Source organism: Neoarius graeffei, chromosome 13, assembly GCF_027579695.1.
Source record: "Neoarius graeffei isolate fNeoGra1 chromosome 13, fNeoGra1.pri, whole genome shotgun sequence".
NCBI lineage: Eukaryota > Metazoa > Chordata > Actinopteri > Siluriformes > Ariidae > Neoarius > Neoarius graeffei.
The window spans coordinates 9210174-9231237 of record NC_083581.1 but is presented as its reverse complement, the minus strand read 5'-3'; the positions used below and the strand labels follow the sequence as shown (position 1 = coordinate 9231237).

Sequence of the window (21064 nt, the reverse complement as noted above, 5' to 3'; positions counted from 1 at the left end):
ATTCTGTCAGTCTGAATAGAATATTTCAGGCTAACTTATTTGCTTCATCTTTGTTCAGCACTACTTGAACCAAATCATTGATGCTAGATTTATTTTTAATTCTGATCTAAACATCTCATCATCTCTAGCTGCTTTATCCTGTTCTACAGAGTCGCAGGCAAGCTGGAGCCTATCCCAGCTGACTACGGGCGAAAGGCGGGGTACACCCTGGACAAGTCGCCAGGTCATCACAGGGCTGACACATAGACAACCATTCACACCTACGGTCAATTTAGAGTCACCAGTTAACCTAACCTGCATGTCTTTGGACTGTGTGGGAAACCGGAGCACCCGGAGGAAACCCACGTGGACATGGGGAGAACATGCAAACTCCACACAGAAAGGCCCTCGCCAGCCACAGGGCTCGAACCCGGACCTTCTTGCTGTGAGGCGACAGCGCTAACCACTACGCCGTCCCGATCTAAACATTTTCAGCCATAATAGTTTTTGAAATTAAAGATTAATGCGTACGCAAGCTGGACTTGGTTTGGTTCCGAATCTCTCCGAAACCTCACGGTGAACTGTTGAGAACGTTCTGGTAATCTGGGATGCGGTAAACCTTGATGGTTTTGGAACGTTCGCCCAACGTTTCCATGACTTCCAGATAACTCAAACCTCTCAGGGACTCTGTTTGTGGTAAACCATGGAGAATGTTCTCCAAATGTTCAGGTGTAAGCAATTTCAGTGTCGCTGGAACTTTGCGGTGACCCACGATGTTTCAGGGAACGTTTCCAGCAACGCTGAGATAACCTTGTGTCCAGCAGAGGGCGCGGTTTATTAGTTAATGGCCGAAAGCTTCGGCGCAGCCCCGCTCGGTGGTTTACACTGAAGTTACAGGACGTGACCGGCAGAGGGCGCGCGAGACCAAATCCTCATCTCACTTCCCTCGGTGCGAGCGCCGTCGGTTAGTAGAAAAGACTGCGCAGTCGCGTGCAGCAGGACGGCGGAGGACTGGGCTCCCGCGCGCGCGGTTTCTTTAGGGACGTTTCTCTGAGCCTCGTCGCTCTTGTTGACTTCCGGTTGAAGGCGATCATGGAGGTGGTGTCCGGCGCGGTGGCGCCGAGAGTAGTGGGCGCGAGCCGCGGCGTGGAGCGCGCGCTGGAAGAGGCGGCGGGCTCGGGCTCGCTCAACCTCAGCGCGAGGAAGCTGAAAGAATTCCCAGCCGCAGCTGCGCACTACGACCTCAGCGACACGGTGCACGCAGGTAACAATGGGGCGGGGCCAGGGGGTGCAGGGTGTTTAATCAGGTGACCCGGTGTGAGTTAGTGCACGGGTACGTTTTAAAGCAACACTGTTATAAACGTGTTAGGACGTGTTACAGGTGTTACAACACACATGTTCCAGTTAATTCCCTGCTTTAACCTGTTCACACTCAGGCAACATCAACCTGAAGGGCTGCTCTGAAAAATTAGGGGCAGCTTCAAAATGACATGAGGGAAATTCCGTGACCCGCTCGGATCTGATGATAATAAATGTTCCTGAGCCGGGCGGCACGGTAGGTGGGGTAGTGGTTAGCACTGTCGCCTCACAGTCCTGGGTTCGAGCCCAGCAGCCGGTCAGGGCCTTTTCCACTACAAACGCGGCTGAGTCGGGCTGAGTCGAGCTGAGCGGGGCTGTTGGAGTTGCATTTCGACTACAACCGCGCTGAACCGTGCTGGCTGGAAGTGGTTGGACACATTGGGTGGAGTTAGCGAAAGTGGGTGGACGTCACGTGATGTCGTTAAGCAGCGCAAACAGTGACATCAGTGAGCTTTTAAGCGGTAGTCTCACGACCCGGATAGTAAACAATAAACATGGAGGACATGGAGTCAGTGTTGCTGGTCTTGGTGCTGTGGCTTGTTGTCACCAACAACGCCAACAGATACTGGCAAGAGCGTATAGATGAGGCGAGGCGCATAAGGCTTCAGAAATTCTTGTAATTCGTAATTATTCTTCTTCCGGGTTTGCGGTGTTTACAGATCCCAGCGTGCTCGCGGGGCATGTGTGGGCATGTGAGGACACTCCTCCTCACCAATCAGTGCACAGGGGAGTGTCTGCTCACGCCCCCAACCTCACTCGGCTCGCTTTGGCTCGCTTCAGCCCCACTCCAAAACGGTGCGAGTTTTAGGGGCTAAGCAGGGCTGAAGCGAGCCGAGTCGTGCTGTTTTTTGGTAGTCGAAACGCGAGCCGTGTCGGGCTGAAGCGAGCTGAAGTGAGCTGAACAAGGGTAGTGGAAAAGGGCCATATGTGTTAGCCCTGCGACTTGTCCAGGGTGTACCCTACCTTTCGACAGGTAGTTGTCGACTTCAGGGATCGAAACGGGAATTTGGGAGCACTGGTCCGTATTTATAATTACAAATCTCAAGCCGATTTTATATATTTATTCATATACAACCCCGATTCCAAAAAAGTTGGGACAAAGTACAAATTGTAAATAAAAACAGAATGCAGTAATTTACAAAACTCAAAAACTGATATTGTATTCACAATCGAACATAGACAACATATCAAACGTCGAAAGTGAGACATTTTCAAATTTCATGCCAAATATTGGCTCATAACATGACAGCAACACATCTCAAAAAAGTTGGGACGGGGAAATAAGAGGCTGGAAAAGTTAAAGGTACAAAAAAAGGAACAGCCGGAGGACCAAATTGCAACTCATTAGGTCAATTGGCAATAGGTCATTAACATGACTGGGTATAAAAAGAGCATCTTGGAGTGGCAGCGGCTCTCAGAAGTAAAGATGGGAAGAGGATCACCAATCCCCCTAATTCTGCGCCGACAAATAGTGGAGCAATATCAGAAAGGAGTTCGACAGTGTAAAATTGCAAAGAGTTTGAACATATCATCATCTACAGTGCATAATATCATCAAAAGATTCAGAGAATCTGGAAGAATCTCTGTGCGTAAGGGTCAAGGCCGGAAAACCATACTGGGTGCCCGTGATCTTCGGGCCCTTAGACGGCACGGCATCACATACAGGCATGCTTCTGTATTGGAAATCACAAAATGGGCTCAGGAATATTTCCAGAGAACATTATCTGTGAACACAATTCACCGTGCCATCCGCCATTGCCAGCTAAAACTCTATAGTTCAAAGAAGAAGCCGTATCTAAACATGATCCAGAAGCGCAGACGTCTTCTCTGGGCCAAGGCTCATTTAAAATGGACTGTGGCAAAGTGGAAAACTGTTCTGTGGTCAGACGAATCAAAATTTGAAGTTCTTTATGGAAATCAGGGACGCCGTGTCATTCAGACTAAAGAGGAGAAGGACGGCCCAAGTTGTTCTCAGTGCTCAGTTCAGAAGCCTGCATCTCTGATGGTATGGGGTTGCATTAGTGCGTATGGCATGGGCAGCTTACACATCTGGAAAGACACCATCAATGCTGAAAGGTATATCCAGGTTCTAGAGCAACATATGCTCCCATCCAGACGACGTCTCTTTCAGGGAAGACCTTGCATTTTCCAACATGACAATGCCAAACCACATACTGCATCAATTACAGCATCATGGCTGCGTAGAAGAAGGGTCCGGGTACTGAACTGGCCAGCCTGCAGTCCAGATCTTTCACCCATAGAAAACATTTGGTGCATCATAAAACGGAAGATACGACAAAAAAGACCTAAGACAGTTGAGCAACTAGAATCCTACATTAGACAAGAATAGGTTAACATTCCTATCCCTAAACTTGAGCAACTTGTCTCCTCAGTCCCCAGACGTTTACAGACTGTTGTAAAGAGAAAAGGGGATGTCTCACAGTGGTAAACATGACCTTGTCCCAACTTTTTTGAGATGTGTTGTTGTCATGAAATTTAAAATGACCTAATTTTTCTCTTTAAATGATACATTTTCTCAGTTTAAACATTTGATATGTCATCTATGTTCTATTCTGAATAAAATATGGAATTTTGAAACTTCCACATCATTGCGTTCCATTTTTATTTACAATTTGTACTTTGTCCCAACTTTTTTGGAATCGGGGTTGTAATACAACCATATTATACATGAGTGATCAATTTCAACTGTCTATAAACTTCTTCCTCAGTCATCTCATTATCATCACAATCTTCGAAACCTTCATCCAGAAAATCATCATCATCATCATCTATCAGGTCATACACTGCATCATGCTGCGCCTCCTCGTAGGGCCAGAAACATCAGTGACACTGTGGGGCTTAGGTTGATTGATCCGTGTATCCTTGCTGGTGCTAGGCTGATTCGGCTCATTCTGATTCCTAGATGGATTGGTGGATGATTTGGGTGGAATGGTGGATGACTTCTTGTGAACACTCTTGAATAAGGGCCACATACTTGTTGAGCGATATCCGTTTGTTTTGATAGCTGTCAGAAATATCAAGCCAAGGACTTTTAAACTTCGCGGGGGTCTAATCTATCTGACCAATAGCGGTTCAAGTTACATTTGTCTTCACGGGCAGCAACGAAAATGAACAGGAAGAAACAAAACTTCGCGCAGCCATGCTGCATATAGCGGTGTATACTGCGCACGTAAACAATATGGTGGCGCCCGCGTCTATGCCAACTTGACAAATGTCTCACAAAATCTATTGAAATTATCGTAAAAAAGGGTAAAATAGACCAAGTTCTGCTTAAAATGGGTGAGAATCGTTGATAGAAACCATCGAGGCAGTGAGTAGTTTGATATATATATAGCGTGGCGAGCCAGTCGCCCACTCGGTCGAGTACATGTTGTCACTAGTCGCCAGTACCCTTTCCAACTCGCATTGGCAAGTGGGCGACCGCCCGTTTCGATCCCTGGACTTACGACTGCGTTTGGTTACGACTGACCGGTCGTAAACCGATCTGATCGTAAGTCAGCGTATGTTAAATGAACGTAAGTACTGTATATTGTGATGTGTAATGATATTGTAATCATCTTATTAAAGTCTCATTTTATCAACATTTTCTTATTTCATTACCTTGGCTCATTATTTGGTTTAAGTCAAACATTGCATACTACAGTACAATTCGTTTAATATGTGCAAAACAAAAAATATGAACTACACGTGTGAAAAATCGAAAAGATTTTAGTTTGAAACATACCAAAATACAAATGTAAAACATAGCAAAATACAAAACTTAGTGACCGCTGGCATCACTGGTGCTTGGCTGTGGGTCGTCTACGTCATCATCGGCTGTTGCAGCGCTCGGGCTGGCAGGAGGATTTGCTCGTTTCATAAACCAGGAGCTGGGGCGGAAACTGTCGTACGCTCAGCTAGCTCAGCTGGGAAACACTTGCCAGTCATAACCAGACGGTCATAAAGTCGATCGGTCGTAAGTTGCATAGGTCGTAAGTCGACAACTATCTGTACCCCTTTTCCACCAAATCAGTTCTAGGGCTGGTTCGGGGCCAGTGCTTAGTTTGGAACCGGGTTTTCTGTTTCCACTGACAAAGAACTGGCTCTGGGCCAGAAAAACCAGTTCCAGGGTAGCACCAGCTCTTTGCTGGGCCAGAGGAAAGAACCGCTTACTGTACGTCAGCGGGGGGGCGGAGTTGTTAAGACCAATAACAATAGCAAGACTGTGAGAGGGCGCCATTTTTAAATAAGCGACGAGATATCATGCATGCAGTAAAGCAGCAGTCATCCATTATCAGGGCTTGAAATTCGCGGTGGTCCGGTCGCCCGAGGTGACTTAATTTGTCATTTGGCGGGTAATTCCTGTCACTAGGCAGCCCGGCTGGCTAGTTGAAAATAAAAAATATATATGAAGCGAAGATTCAGACTAGGGCTGTGCGATATATCGAATATACTCGATATATCTCCGAAAATTCTGTGTGATATACATATAATTATAATATCGTAACTATCGAGTATTTTATGGTCATCTGCTGACTTGCGTTTGTTTCGTGTTTGTTGCGTTTGTTTAAAACCTTTTCCGGTGGTTTTCTCCCTGTCCCTCAGGCAGTAACGTGAGAGGCTGCCTAAGGGTAAAAAAAACAATAACGTCACACACTCGCCAACCAATCCCGGGCGACATCTCGGTGCTGAAAGGAACTTGCGGGCAGTGTTGCCAGATTGGGCGGTTTTAAGTGCATTTTGGCGGGTTTTGAGCGTATTTTGGGCTGGAAAACGTCAGCAGTATCTGGCAACACTGCTTGCGGGAAGATTTTCTAGTTTCGGTTTACACAGCGCTGACTCAGTTCGTGCAAGCTCTGGTGTTGCATAGGCTACCGTGTAAGCTCAGTCAATTTCAGCGACAAATAAAAAATGGAAGCGGACAAATTGGTTCCTAAAAGAAGGTCAGTCATCTGGCATTTTTTTGGATATCGCGAGGAGGACGTGGAACAGCAAATGCCAATTTGTAAAGTGTGCAAAAAAAACAGTATCAAAATACTCAGGTCTTGAAAAAAATGCACATTAGTCATGAACAATGGTAACTACTCTCTTTTCTGTTATTTTTGACAGAAGTAAAATTCATACATGAACAAATTTTGGCGAGTTGATTTTCTGTTTGGCGAGTTACTTTGGAAGGTAACTAGTCTGGCTGGCTGGTGAAAAAAATATATGAATTTCGAGCCCTGATTATTGTTGTTGTTGCTGCTTCTTCTTCTTCTCCGTGTTGTTGTTGCTTTGATGTTCGCGCCAAGGTTTATGCAAACGCAGCGACGTAACTGACGTGTACAGTGACATAATAACGTGGCTCCCCTTAGCACCCCAAGCTATGGAAAAGCAAACTGGTTCTCAGCTGGTTCGCAAGTTGAACGAGTTGTGAACCAGCACCAGCACTGGCCCCGAACCAGCCCTGGAACTGATTTGGTGGAAAAGGGGCAACAGTCACCTGGGATAGGCTCCAGCTTGCCTGTAGGACAGGATAAGCGGCTATAGATAATGGATGGATGTTCCTGAGCCATTGGACATCTCGAGCCTGTTATGATCATAAATCCACATACACTTCCAACGAGTTTCCTCTTTCTAAATGGATTCTTGAAGAGTCCTCTAAACTCTGATGCTGTTCCTAAACCAAATCCTTCACCCTGAATAATACATCACGGGATACAGCGTATTACAGTCCGGCCTGGATAATGCAAATAGAACCACGAAGCACCAGGTACTGATGCTGTTATATTTCATTAAAGAGATTAAAGTTGAGTTGTTGTCAGTGAAGAAGCAGGACTCGTGGTATCATTGATAACATCTGGAAATCCCCTCATCTCACAGATTACAGATTTGGTTTCAGTTTTGGTGGTTTCATTGTGTAACAGGATTAAAGATCAGATTTTAATCTCGCTTGTGATATTCTGTCTGAATAGAATATTTCAGGCTAACTTATTTGCCTCATCTTTGTTCGTCTGCACTAGTTGAACCAAATCATTGACGGTAGATTTATTTTTAATTCTGATCTGAACATTTTCACCCATAATAGTTTGAAATTAAAGACTAATGCATAAGCAAGCTGGATTGTTTTTACATTGTGTTTTAGTCGGAGATGGGTTGAATTCACTTTTTCTTCAATACGGGATCACAGCTCTGAGCACTGGGTGATATCTGATTCTAATCCCAGACCGAAACACTGTTTCTGCATGTCATTGTGCTTTCACACTCATTGAGGTCTTGTTAGGCCCGGTTATTCAGGTGCTATCACACCAGTGGCTTGTCCAAGCTTTAAGGCATGGGATGGCGAGAGACGAGTACACTAAGGCATGACGACTAATGCCTATTTAATATATAGGACACTGCTATATTTACAGAGTATCTGATTGGTCCATCAGAGGCAAAGAAGAGCAGTGTAATGGCATTGACATACCAGTGACAAACCAGTTCTATAGTTCAGAACGCTAGAAAGAAAACATGACAGTGAAATCAGGAAGAGCTCAATATGATTCGTTAAATTACCTCACAACATGGATAAAGTCATGTCAGTCAGAAAATATGTCAAACTTGATCCAATACCATTCTGGTATTTTAGGCCTGTTTGGGTCCAGTACGAATACTCAATAAAGTCTGCTTTGCTGCTTATTTACTGATTCTCCATAATTTAATTTTTAGAGTGTGTGTTAGACTGTGTTAGAGTGTATTAAAGAGCGTGTTAAACTCTCTTAGAGTGTATTAGAGAGCATGTTAGACTGTGTTAGAGCGTATTAGAGCATGTTAGACTGTGTTAAGCTGGGCATACACTGTGCGATTTTTTTCAATCGCGGTATTCAGCTGCTGCTCACACTGTACGAGTGAATCGCAGGGGTAAACAGCACGCAGCTTACGATTCCTGTTCTCACACTATACGATCCGATGCTCGGATGCGATGCTCGGATCCGATGCTCAGGATTTCAGACAGGTTTGATTTTCATCCGATCGATCGGGAGGAGGTCGTGAGGTGTTAATCGCTTGTCGTTACCCCATGTATACTACACGATCCGAGACGCACGATTGAGCCAAAACTCAGCCTGATCTCCAAAATAGTCGCACGAGTGAAAATCGTGTCAAAATCCGGCCAAAAATCGCACAGTGTATGCCCAGCATTAGAGTGTATTAGACTGTGAAAGAGCGTATTAGAGAATGTGTTAGACTGTGTTACAGTGTATTAGAGACTGTATTAGATAATATGTTAGACTGTGTTAGTGCATATTAGACTGCATTAGAGCGTATTCAAGTGTGTGTTAGAGTGTATTAGCGTGTTAGACTGTGTGGGAGTGTATTATAGCGTGTGTTAGACTGTGTTAGAGCTCATTAGAGAGAGTCTTATGGCCCTTTTCCACTACCCTTTTTCAGCTCACTTCAGCTCGCTTCAGCTCACTTCAGCCCGACACGGCTCGCGTTTCGACTACCAAAAACCAGCACGACTCAGCTCGTTTCAGCCCTGCTTAGCCCCTAAAACTCGCACGGTTTTGGAGTGGGGCTGAAGCGAGCCAAGCCGTGCCGAGTGAGGCTGGGGGCGTGAGCAGACACTCCCCTGTGCACTGATTGGTGAGGAGGAGTGTCCTCACATGCCCACACACGCCCCGCGAGCGCGCTGGGATCTGTAAACACCGCAAACCCGGAAGAAGAAGAATTACGAATTACGAGAATTTCTGAAGCCTTATGCGCCTCGCCTCATCTATACGCTCTTGCCAGTATCTGTTGGCGTTGTCGGTGACAACAAGCCACAGCACCAAGACCAGCAACACTAACGACTCCATGTCCTCCATGTTTATTGTTTACTATTCGGGTCGTGAGACTACCGCTTAAAAGCTCACTGAATCAGTGACATACAGAGCATCGTGGATGAGTTCGCGGAGCGCAAGGCTCGCCCTTCAAATAATGCGCGCAGTAGGCTATTGATGTTTTATTATGAGCCATGTACAGTATGTCGCCTAATGTTTTTTTGTTTCTGAGTTACATGTTCGTTTGAAGGACTTAATGTACAAAATAACATAGTTGCACCCCGTAGTGTTGAAATTGGTAAACACAGTGCATTCAGTGAGGTTTGCACCGCCCTCCTTTTATTTCTGACTCTTCCTGTCACCGTTGCAACCTCTGAGCGCTCATTCGTATGCCCTTCAAATAATGTGCGCAGTATAGGCTATTGATGTTTTATTATGAGCCATGTACAGTATCCTAATGTTTTTTGTTTCTGAGTTACATGTTCGTTTGAAGGACTTGATGTACTAAATAACATAGTTGCACCCGGTAGTGTTGAAATTGGTAATCACCGCAGTTGCGGACATTTTGTAGCCTAAAATGATGTTAATAAAGCTTTAATAAAGGGCCCGGTCATTTGCCCCGCCCCCGGCCCGGCTCTGACTTGTTCCGCCACTGTCACTGATGTCACTGTTTGCGCTGCTTAACGACATCACGTGACGTCCACCCACTTTCACTAACTCCACCCAATGTGTCCACCCACTTCCAGCCAGCACGGTTCAGCGCGGTTGTAGTCGAAATGCAACTCCAACAGCCCCGCTCAGCTCGACTCAGCTCGACTCGGCACGGCACGGCTCAGCCGCGTTTGTAGTGGAAAAGCGGCATTAGACTGTTAGAGTGTATTAGAGAGCGTTAGACTGTGTTAGTTTGTTTTAGACTGTGTTAGTGTATTAGAGAGTGTCTTAGATAGTATGCTAGACTGCGTTAGAGCATATTAGAAAGTCTTTTAGACTGTTAGTGTGTATTAGAGACTGTGTTGGACTGTTTTAGTGCGTACTTGAGTGTTAGACTGTGTTACACTCTGTTAGAGTGTATTAGAGAGTGTTAGACTGTTAGCATTTTAGAGCACGTTAGACTGTGTTAGTGTATTCGAGTGTGCTAGACTGTGTTAGAGCTTATTAGAGAGTGTGTGAGACTGTGTTAGAGAGCATGTTAGACTGTGATAGTGTATTAGAGAGAGCGTGCTAGACTGTGTTAGAGTGCATTAGAGATTGTGTTAGACTGTGTTAGTGTATTCGAGTGTGTGCTAGAGTGTATCAGAGAGTGTGTTAAACTGTGTGTGAGTGTATTATAGTGTGTATTAGACTGTTAGAACTTGTTAGAGAGCGTGTTAGACTGTGTTAGTGTATTAGAGATTGTATTAGATAGTATGTTAGACTGTGTTAGTGCGTATTAGAGAGTGTGTTAGACTGTGTTAGTGCGTATTAGAGAGTGTGTTAGACTGTGTTAGTGCGTATTAGAGAGTGTGTTAGACTGTGTTAGTGCGTATTAGAGAGTGTGTTAGACTGTGTTACAGTATATTAGAGAGGGTATTAGAGTGTTTGTTAGAGTGTATTAGAGAGCATGTTAGACTGTGTTAGAGTGTATTTTAGACTGTGTTAGAGTGTATTAGAGAGTGTATTAGACTGTTAGTGTATTTGAGTGTGTGGTAATTAGCAAACGTGTTAGACTGTGTTAGTGAATTAGAGATCATGTTAGACTGTTAGAGTGTATTCGAGTGTGCGTTAGAGCTTATTAGAGAGCGTGTTAGACTGTTAGTGTGTTTTAGACTGTGTTAGAGTGTATTCAAGTGTGTGTTAGACTGTAGTAGAGGGTGTTTGAGACTGTGTTAGAATGTATTAGAGAGCATGTTAGACTGTGATAGTGTATTAGAGAGAGCGTACTAGACTGTGTTAGAGTGTATTAGAGATTGTGTTAGACTGTGTTAGTGTATTCGAGTGTGTTCTAGAGTGTATCAGAGTGTGTTAAACTGTGTGAGTGTATTATAGTGTGTATTAGACTGTTAGAACTTGTTAGAGAGCATGTTAGACTGTGTTAGAGTGTATTAGAGATTGTATTAGATAGTATGTTAGACTGTGTTACAGCATATTACAAAGTGTGTTAGACTGGTAGTGCATATTAGAGTGTGTTAGACTGTGTTAGTGCGTATTCAAGAGTATGTTTGACTGTTAGAGTGTATTAGAGAGCGTGTTAGACTGTGTTACAGTATATTAGAGAGGGTATTAGGGTGTGTGTTAGATTGTGTTAGAGTGTATTAGAGAGCATGTTAGACTGTTAGAGTGTGTTTTAGACTGTGTTAGAGTGTATTCAAGTGTGTGTTAGAGTGTATTAGAGAGCGTGTTAGACTATGTTAGAGTGTATTAGAGAGTGTGTTAGACTGTGTTAGAGAGCGTAGACTGTTAGAGTGTATTAGAGAGCGTGTTAGAGCTTATTAGGGAGCATGTTAGAGTGTATTAGAGAGCGTGTTAGACTGTGTTAGAGAGCGTAGACTGTGTTAGAGTGTATTAGAGAGTGTGTTAGAGCTTATTAGGGAGCGTGTTAGAGTGTATTAGAGAGTGTGTTAGACTGTGTTAGAGAGCGTAGACTGTGTTAGAGTGTATTAGAGAGTGTGTTAGAGCTTATTAGGGAGCATGTTAGAGTGTATTAGAGATCGTGTTAGACTGTGTTAGAGTGATATTAGAGAGCGCGTTAGACTGTGTGCAAGTGTATTATAGTGTGTGTTAGACTGTGTTACGCTACGTTCACACTGCAAGGCTTAATGCTCAATTCCGATTTTTTTGTGAGATCGTTCACATTAACAAATATATGCGACTTGTATGTGATCCTCAGTATGAACGAAAAGCGACCTAAAAGTGTTCCGCATGCGCATTGCAGGATACGACGACGTCACACGCAGTGAGCATGGCCAGTGTTTACGGAAGTAAAACCGCCCGGTTGCGGTATGACCCATCCAATCTAGCTTGAATAGCTGCATCCCCCCAAATGGAAATCAGCTCCCTAACCTCTGCGTCCTTCCATTGAGAAGATTCAGAACCTTCACAGCCCGAAGCGTCCCTCGCATTGATGTCATGCGCAGGGGCGCAGATACGTTTTTTGAACTGGGGGGGACAAAAAACTGGGGGGGGGGGACAAAGCTGCCAGCAAACCAACCCCAACCCCGATATGCCTGTCAAACTTGTTGTGGGTTACCATAGCAACCAAGCTTGAGCTCGCAACCTGTGCAGTCTGTGCAGCTCAACCAACCGAATATCAGTCTTTGTTTTATGTGAGTTGTTGCAACTATGTATACACTGCTGTGCACCTCAATAAACCGAATGGTAATTAGTCTTTTGATTTTTCCGTGAGGTTTGCCTTATGCAAAGAAAGACAGCATAGACGTTTTTTCCTCCCTATAAGTGGGGGGGACCGAGCGAGGTGAATTTAAATCTGGGTGGGACGAGTCACACCCTCTATCTGCGCCCGTGATTATGCGCCATGTTGTTGTAACTTTTTTTGAGAGACCCGCCGCCTACTTCAGCGCAGAATAGTGACGTTTGTGGCTTGTTGATGACGTGTAAGTCGGATGAATGCGACCTGGCGGTTCAGACTGAAGTCGCATATGAAAAGAGCGGATAGGAATCGGAATTAGGACCACATATCCAAACGGCCTGGGTCGGATTTGAAAAAATCGGATCTGTGTCGTTCATATTGTCAATAAAAGATCGGATACAGGTCACATATGGGCGAAAAGATCGGATTTGAGTCACTTCAGCCTGCAGTGTGAATGTAGCCTTAGAGTTTATTAGAGAGTGTTTTAGACTACAGTGCCTTGCAAAAGTATTCATCCCCCTTGGTGTTTGTCCTGTTTTGTTGCGTTACAAGCTAGAATTAAAATGGATTTTTGGGGGGTTAGCACCATTTGATTTACACAATATGCCTACCACTTTAAAGGTGCACATTTTTTTTTATTGTGACACAAACAATAATTAAGATGAAAAAACAGAAATCTGGAGTGTGCATAAGTATCCCCCCCAAGTCAATACTTTATAGAGCCACCTTTGGCTACAATTACAGCTGCAAGTCTCTTGGGGTATGTCTCTATTAGCTTAGCACATCTAGCCACTGGAATTTTTGCCCATTCAAGGCAAAACTGCTTCAGCTCCTTCAAGTTAGATGGGTTGCGTTGGTGTGCAGCAATCTTCAAGTTATGTCACAGATTCTCAATTGGATTGAGGTCTGGGCTTTGACTAGGCCATTCCAAGACATTTAAATGTTTCCCTTTAAACCACTCCACTGTAGCTTTAGCAGTATGTTTAGGGTCATTGTCCTGCTGGAACGTGAACCTTCGTCCCAGTCTCAAACCTCTGGCTGATTCAAACAGGTTTTCCTCCAGAATTGCCCTGTATTTAGTGCCATCCATCTTTCCTTCAGTCCTGACCAGCTTTCCTGTCCCTGCAGATGAAAAACATCCCCACAGCATGATGCTGCCACCATCATGCTTCACTATAGGAATGGTGTTCTCAGGGTGTTGGGTTTGCGCCACACATGGTGTTTCCCATGATGGCCAAAAAGTTCAAATTTTGTCTCATTTGACCAGAGAATCTTCTTCCATGTGTCTGGGGAGTCTGCCACATGCTGTTGGGCAAACTCCAAATGTGATTTTTGAAGCAATGACTTTTTCTGGCCACTCTTCCATAAAGCCCCACTCTGTGGAGTGTATGGCTTAAAGTGGTCCTATGGACAGATACTCCCATCTCCGCTGTAGATCTTTGCAGCTCCCTCAGCATTATCGTTGGTGTCTTTGTTGCATCTCTGATTAATGCCCTCCTTGCCCAGTCTGTGAGTTTTGGTGGACGGCCTTCTCTTGTCAGGTTTGTAGTGGTGCCATATTCTTTCCATTTTGCTATAATGGATTTAATGGTGCTCCCTGGGATATTCAAAGTTTGGGATATTTTTTATAACCCAACCCTGATCTATACTTCTCCACAACTTTGTCTCTGACCTGTTTGGAGGCTGCTTGGTTTTCATGTTGCTTGCTTAGTAGTGTAGAAGAGTCAGGGCCCTTCCAGAACAGGTTGAGTTATATAGACACCATGTGTCAGATCATGTGACACTTTGATTGCACACAGGTGGATCTTTATCAACTAATTATGTGACTTATGAAGTGAATAGGCCATTTGCAGGAATTGGTCACGTTCCCATTTTCCCCAGAGCAACAAGCCTGTGGTGGGCAAGCTAATTTGACATTCCTTGACAACCATAAGAGTTTGACTGGCGATGCGAAGCAATCCATTTCTATAATAGCTGTTTTTACCTTTTCTACTGTCTTTTTTGACCCAAATTTTCGTGTGTACTTGGAAAAAGTTTGTGGTTTTAACTTCTGTTTTAAGTTAAAGCGAATCATTGGCCATAAAAGAGAGCTTTTTGGAGTCAAGTTGGTCGCCGCTGAAAGAAATTGACATGCGAAATGGTGGATATATCTGTATTTATATATCTGTATTTATTTTCAAGAATCTTCACACAGTAAGCGAATGATAAAGGTAGAAAAAGAGAAATTATAAGTTATAAACATACCTGAGAAATCTGTCATTTCGCACGTGAATTTCTTTCGGCGGCGACCAACTTGAGTCCATTGGCACTGTATGTTTTAGTGCATTAGAGAGTGTGTTACACTGTGTTAGTGTGTTTTAGACTGTGTTAGAGTGTATTAGACTGTTTTAGAGAGTGTGTTAGACTGTGTTAGTGTATTAGAGTGTGTGTTAGACTGCATTAGAGGGAATGTTAGACTGTGTTTGAGCGTGTTCAGGAGTGTGTTAGACTGTGTAAGACTGTAATAGAGAGCATGTTAGACTGTGTTACTCTATTAGAGTGTTAGACTGTGTTAGTGTATTAGAGTGTTTTAGAGACCGTGTTAGACTGTGTTAGTGTATTAGAGTGTTAGACTGTGTTAGAGTGTATGAGAGTGTGTTAGACTGTGTTAGAGTGCATTAGAGGGAATGTTAGACTGTGTTTGAGCGTGTTCAAGAGTGTGTTAGACTGTTAGAGTGCATTAGAGGGAATGTTAAACTGTGTTGGAGTGTAATAGAGAGCATGTTAGACTGTGTTAGTGTATTAGTGTTAGACTGTGTTAGAGTGTATTAGAGAGCATGTTAGACTGTGTTAGTGTTAGACTGTGTTAGAGTGTATTAGAGAGCGTGTTAGACTGTGTTAGAGTGTAATAGAGAGCATGTTAGACTGTGTTAGTGTATTAGTGTTAGACTGTGTTAGAGTGTAATAGAGAGCATGTTAGACTGTGCTAGTGTATTAGTGTTAGACTGTGTTAGAGTATAATAGAGAGCATGTTAGACTGTGTTAGTGTATTAGTGTTAGACTGTGTTAGAGTATAATAGAGAGCATGTTAGACTGTGCTAGTGTATTAGTGTTAGACTGTTAGAGTGTAATAGAGAGCATGTTAGACTGTGCTAGTGTATTAGTGTTAGAGTGTAATAGAGAGCATGTTAGACTGTGCTAGTGTATTAGTGTTAGACTGTGTTAGAGTGTAATAGAGAGCATGTTAGACTGTGTTAGTGTTAGACTGTGTTAGAGTGTATTAGAGAGCGTGTTAGACTGTGTTAGAGTGTAATAGAGAGCATGTTAGACTGTGTTAGTGTATTAGTGTTAGACTGTGTTAGAGTGTATTAGAGAGCGTGTTAGACTGTGTTAGAGTGCATTAGAGGGAATGTTAGACTGTGTTTGAGCTTGTTCAAGAGTGTGTTAGACTGTTAGAGTTCATTAGAGGGAATGTTAAACTGTGTTAGAGTGTAATAGAGAGCATGTTAGACTGTGCTAGTGTGTTAGTGTTAGACTGTTAGAGTGTATTCGAGAGCGTGTTAGACTGTGTTAGAGTGCATTAGAGGGAATGTTGGACTGTGTTTGAGCGTGTTCAAGGGTGTGTTAGACTGTGTTAGAGTGTAATAGAGAGCATGTTAGACTGTGTTAGTGTTAGACTGTGTTAGAGTGTATTAGAGAGCATGTTAGAGTGCATTAGAGGGAATGTTAGACTGTGTTTGAGCATGTTCAAGGGTGTTTAGACTGTGTTAGAGTGTAATAGAGAGCATGTTAGACTGTGTTACTGTATTAGAGTGTTAGACTGTGTCAGAGTGTATTAGAGAGTGTGTTAGAATGTATTAGTGTGTTAGACTGTTAGAGCATATTAGAGTGTGTGTTAGAATGTGTTAGAGCATATTAGTGTGTGTGTTAGACTGTGTTAGAGTGTAATAGAGAGCATGTTAGACTGTGTTAGTGTATTAGTGTTAGACTGTGTTAGAGTGTATTAGAGAGCGTGTTAGACTGTGTTAGAGTGCATTAGAGGGAATGTTAGACTGTGTTTGAGCATGTTCAAGGGTGTGTTAGACTGTGTTAGAGTGTAATAGAGAGCATGTTAGACTGTGGTGGACTAATACAGTGGACGTGGACATAAAAAATATATGTCTATATAAAAGTATGTGCCCCCAGATTATCACACTTTCATGTGTTTCTTCCCCAATCTGTTAACACAAAGCAAGACCTACTAAGTTGTATCGAATGTCTCTGTACACTTTAGTATTACAGTAGCTGGAACCAAGAGGTCCAAACCTGTTCCAGCATGATGATGCTCCTGTGCACAAACCGAGCTCCATGAAAACATGGTGTGTGAAGTTTGGAATGAAGGACTCGAGTGTCCTGCACAGAGCCCTGACTGAACTCAACCCCACTGAACACCTTTGGGATGAACTGGAACTGGAGCCTCAACATCCCAACATCAGTGTCTGATCTCCTGAATGCTCTTGTAACTGAATGAACACAAATCCCCACAGCCACGCCCCAAAATCTCATGGAAAGCCTTCACTTGAAGCGTGAACTGTGGAGCTCGTTATCACAGGAAAAGGGGAATAAATCTGTAATGAGATCTGGACATGTGGGTGGGATGGCAAGGGGTGCACATGCTTTTGGCAATATAGTATGTCCATCCATCCATTATGTGTAGCCACTTATCCTGTATAGGGTTGCAGGCAAGCTGGAGCCTATCCCAGCTGACTATGAGCGAGAGGCGGGGTACACCCTGGACAAGTCGCCAGGTCGTCGCAGGGCTGACACATAGAGACAAACAACCATTCACACCTACGGTCAATTTAGAGCCACCAATTAGCCTAACCTGCATGTCTTTGGACTGTGGGGGAAACCAGAGCACCCGGAGGAACCCCACGCAGACATGGGGAAACATGCAAACTCCACACAGAAAGACCCTCGTTGGCCGCTGGGCTCAAACCCAGGACCTTCTTGCTATGAGGCAACAGTGCTAACCACTACACCACCGTGCCGCCCAATATAGTATGTATTAAATCATTTTTTTTTCACATATTGAGTATTTTCAGATTGTGTAAAGTCCTGTAGTGCCTATAGCGTAAATAATTTACAGCATAAAGACTTTCTGCGTTTTAAAAACATCCATGTTAATGCGCCTCATTACCCCATGACTGGCAAGAATAAGTGCGTTTGCAGAGACAAGCCTGGACGGATCTCCACTGAGCTTTTCGCATGAGCTCCTGGGAGGAGAAGCAACTGTACTGTGATTTTAATCTTTTTTGTCACCTCCAGCATTCAGTTAGTCAGTGGGTTTATATTTCTGCATTTTTGAGCGAGATAGTAATTATGTAATGTTGGTGAAAGTCCCAGAATCTTCTCCCTTAGAGCCAAACTGATTAACCCTTCTTTGTTCGTAGCGGTCGTCCAGCTGCTCAATGAAACGTGTGATGTGAGACAGTGGGACAACGAATCAGCTTATATTTGTATTTATTTTGTTTCTTCATGTTGGTATAAAGTGAGTTTCATGGCATACAGAACACTTTGTTATGCAGCTGCAGGCTGCACAGTTTTTGTAGATTATGACTGTAAATAAAAAATGAGTGTACAGAAAGTGTGGATTTGACGTTGCAGTGGATTTCTGTTGATTTCACCTTCACGTCATGAAAACTAAGTGTAAAACAAGGGCAGCGTGGCGTGTGTGCTCGAGTGTGACGTGACTCTCACGTGCCTCTGACCAGTGTGCACTGAACGAGGTCTTGACATGAGCAATTCCAGCGTTATGGACGTGACACTTGAACTCAAAATGGCAACAAATGACCCAGTGCATGTTTTATTGTCTCCCAGTATTTAAACAGGTGTTGCATATTTTAAGGCTGTACCATACTGGAGAAGTGATAGAACAAGAACAATTCCCATAGTACATCTAGGGCATGCCAGAAAATGCCAATAAAAGATGCGTTATGGATGTGACAGAAAAAGTATCACTTTTCTTGGGTGACTGTACATTTTTATCAAACTCTGTGAAATTGTAAACCTAATGTCGAAATGGAGATATCCATTTGATAGAGGGGTCCAAGGTGAATATTAAAAAATCTTTGTTTAAAATATTTTGTATTTCATGCAGAGTTTCGGAAGGAAAAGTCAGCGTTATGGATGTGACGAAATTCCGTTATGGATGTGACGACATGATGTGCGGTGAGACATGTGACGTGCCTGGTGTCATTTGGCCCTCAGCATTTTAACGCTTGGCCAGTTTGATCAAACACCACTTTGTTGTATGGGGAAAATACCTTCGTGCACCTTCCCTCGCTCACAGGATCCTCATTCCTGTAATCCCAGCCTGCTGATTCTTTTCACTTCCTTTAGTACAGTTCTGCAAAATCACTGATTCACAGGTCTGAACATGTAAGGGCTTTTCTGTGAAAGTGAAAGATTTGCTTCACAAATCCAACAGTCTTCAGTGAAGCGTAGAAATGCCAAGCAGAGACGCTTCGAACATTTAAACAGAAATTCTAAAAATAGGCACGATGGTGTTTTCATAAGCGTTTGGTGATGCTGAATATTTTGAAGAGGAGCAACAAAATGATATCATCAAAAGAAAGATCCAGTAAAAACACACACTCAGTGACACACTGTGATGAAATATTAGTGTGCAACGTGTGAACGGCAGAAGTATTTCTCCCTTTTCTGTATCTCTCTCACACACACACACACTAAGTTTCTAAAGTGGTAATGGTGCAGTTCTTCATGGCATGGATTCCACCAGATATTGATAATGTTCTATTGTTAGTTTTTTCTTTTTTATCAGACATCTAATTTTTTAGGTTTGTTTAGCTGACATGTTTCGACGTACGACTGTCGTCTTCCTCAGAGTGTCACCGGATGTTATTGGTGACGCATCTTTTATCAGCTGATGTTTCCGAAGGCGTGGCCTTCCTGTCTGGATTGACAGGTCGGTCACGCCTTCTACTGTCAGTTCGTCCCCTGCAAGATGGCACTCCAGGTATGGGAGAGCATGTATGCTCCCTCATCTCGGTTGATGGTCCTCGGGCTTCGCTTACGGATCTCCATGGCCTCCCTGATCCAGCGCTGATGTTTATTATCTTCTGTGCGGATGACTCTGGCATTCCCCCAGTCCATAATATGATTTTCCCTTTTGCAATGATCTGTTATGGCTGACTTATAATTTTCCTGTTGTGCCTTTTCTTTTATTGTTCGGGTTTGTCTTGTAGCTGTCTCCTTTTCGCACTCTTTCTTATGTTCATTTTTTCTTGTGTTGAAACTCCTTCCTGTCTCCCCAATGTAAGTTTTATTGCATAATTGGCATGGAATCTCATATATGGTGTTGCATCTGTTGTCCGGATGTATTCTGTCTTTGGGATGAACCAGGATCTGACGGAGTGTTGTGTGTGGTTTGACAGGTGTGTTAATGTTGTATTTCCTCATTGCTCTTTGAATGCGTTCCGTTATTCCTCTGATGTATGGTAATGTCACTACTCCCCTGTGTTCTTGTTTGTTGGTTTGTTTTTTCTCTTTCTTCTGTGTTTTATTGTTTTTGACCTGTTCCGCCCCTTTGGATATTGCCCATTGTGGATATTGACATGCCTTCAGTGCGTGTTGTATATGTTGTTCTTCCTGTTCTTTGTCCTGTGCATCTGTAATTATTGCTGCGCGTTCATGCAATGTTCTAACTACGGATATTTTGTGCATTATGGGGTGTTCGGAAGTCCAGTTTAAATATTGGTCGGTGTGTGTGGGTTTCCTGTGTACTTTTATTTTGATATCCCCCTCTTCTGTGTGATGTATTTTTAAGTCCAAAAATGCTATTGACTGCTCCGTTTCCTCTTCATGTGTGAATTTTATATTGCCGGTATTGTCTATAGTATTGAGATGGTCGGTAAGTTGTTGAGTGTGTCCCCTCTTTACTTTTTCCAATATGTCGTCCACATACCGTTTCCAGAGTGTTGGTCTGTATTCCGCTGGTATTGCAGTGAGTGCTTTCTGCTCCAGGTCTTCCATGAAAAAGCCGCACATGATGGCTGATAGTGGGTCTCCCATGGCAAACCCTTCCTTTTGTCTGTAAATTGTGTTCCTGAACTGAAAGTATGTGGATGTGGCGATGAATTGAAGGAGCTGAGTGATGTCTTGTACAGTGAGGTTTGTGCGTTTCTTGAGGATCCTGTCTGTTTTTAATTTGTCTTCAGTAGAAGGCATGACCGACCTGTCAATCCAGACAGGAAGGCCACGCCTTCGGAAACATCAGCTGATAAAAGATGCGTCACCAATAACATCCGGTGACACTCTGAGGAAGACGACAGTCGTACGTCGAAACATGTCAGCTAAACAAACCTAAAAAATTAGATGTCTGATAAAAAAGAAAAAACTAACAATATTCAATATAAGACATAATGAACGTAATCGAAAGATTGATAATGTTCCTTTGAGATTCTGCTCCATGTTGACATGATCGCATCACGCATGCAGAGTTTTCAGGTGCACCTTCATGCTGTGAATCTCCCGTTCTACCATATCCCAAAGGCGTTCCGATCCAGTGACTGGGAAGGCCACCGAAGAACACTGAACCCACTGCCATGCTCATGAAACC

General features: G+C 43.5%; 2 protein-coding genes across 4 annotated transcripts in view; one reads left to right on the top strand and one right to left on the bottom strand.

Moving 5' to 3' along the window:
- rubcnl (rubicon like autophagy enhancer) overlaps positions 1-1193 on the bottom strand; it is a 75360-nt gene extending 74167 nt beyond the window's left edge. The window contains exon 1 of the mRNA XM_060937217.1: positions 511-1193. The gene's annotated coding sequence lies outside the window, so the exon portion shown is untranslated. The remainder of the gene's footprint in view (positions 1-510) is intronic.
- lrch1 (leucine-rich repeats and calponin homology (CH) domain containing 1) overlaps positions 943-21064 on the top strand; it is a 193995-nt gene continuing 173873 nt past the window's right edge. For 2 of the 3 annotated variants that reach the window (XM_060937214.1, XM_060937212.1), the window contains exon 1: positions 944-1243. In XM_060937214.1, the coding sequence (XP_060793197.1) occupies positions 1072-1243 (172 nt within the window). In that variant the 5' untranslated portion in view covers positions 944-1071. Of the gene's footprint in view, positions 1244-21064 lie in introns of all 3 variants that reach the window. The other variant, XM_060937213.1, reaches the window with a different exon arrangement.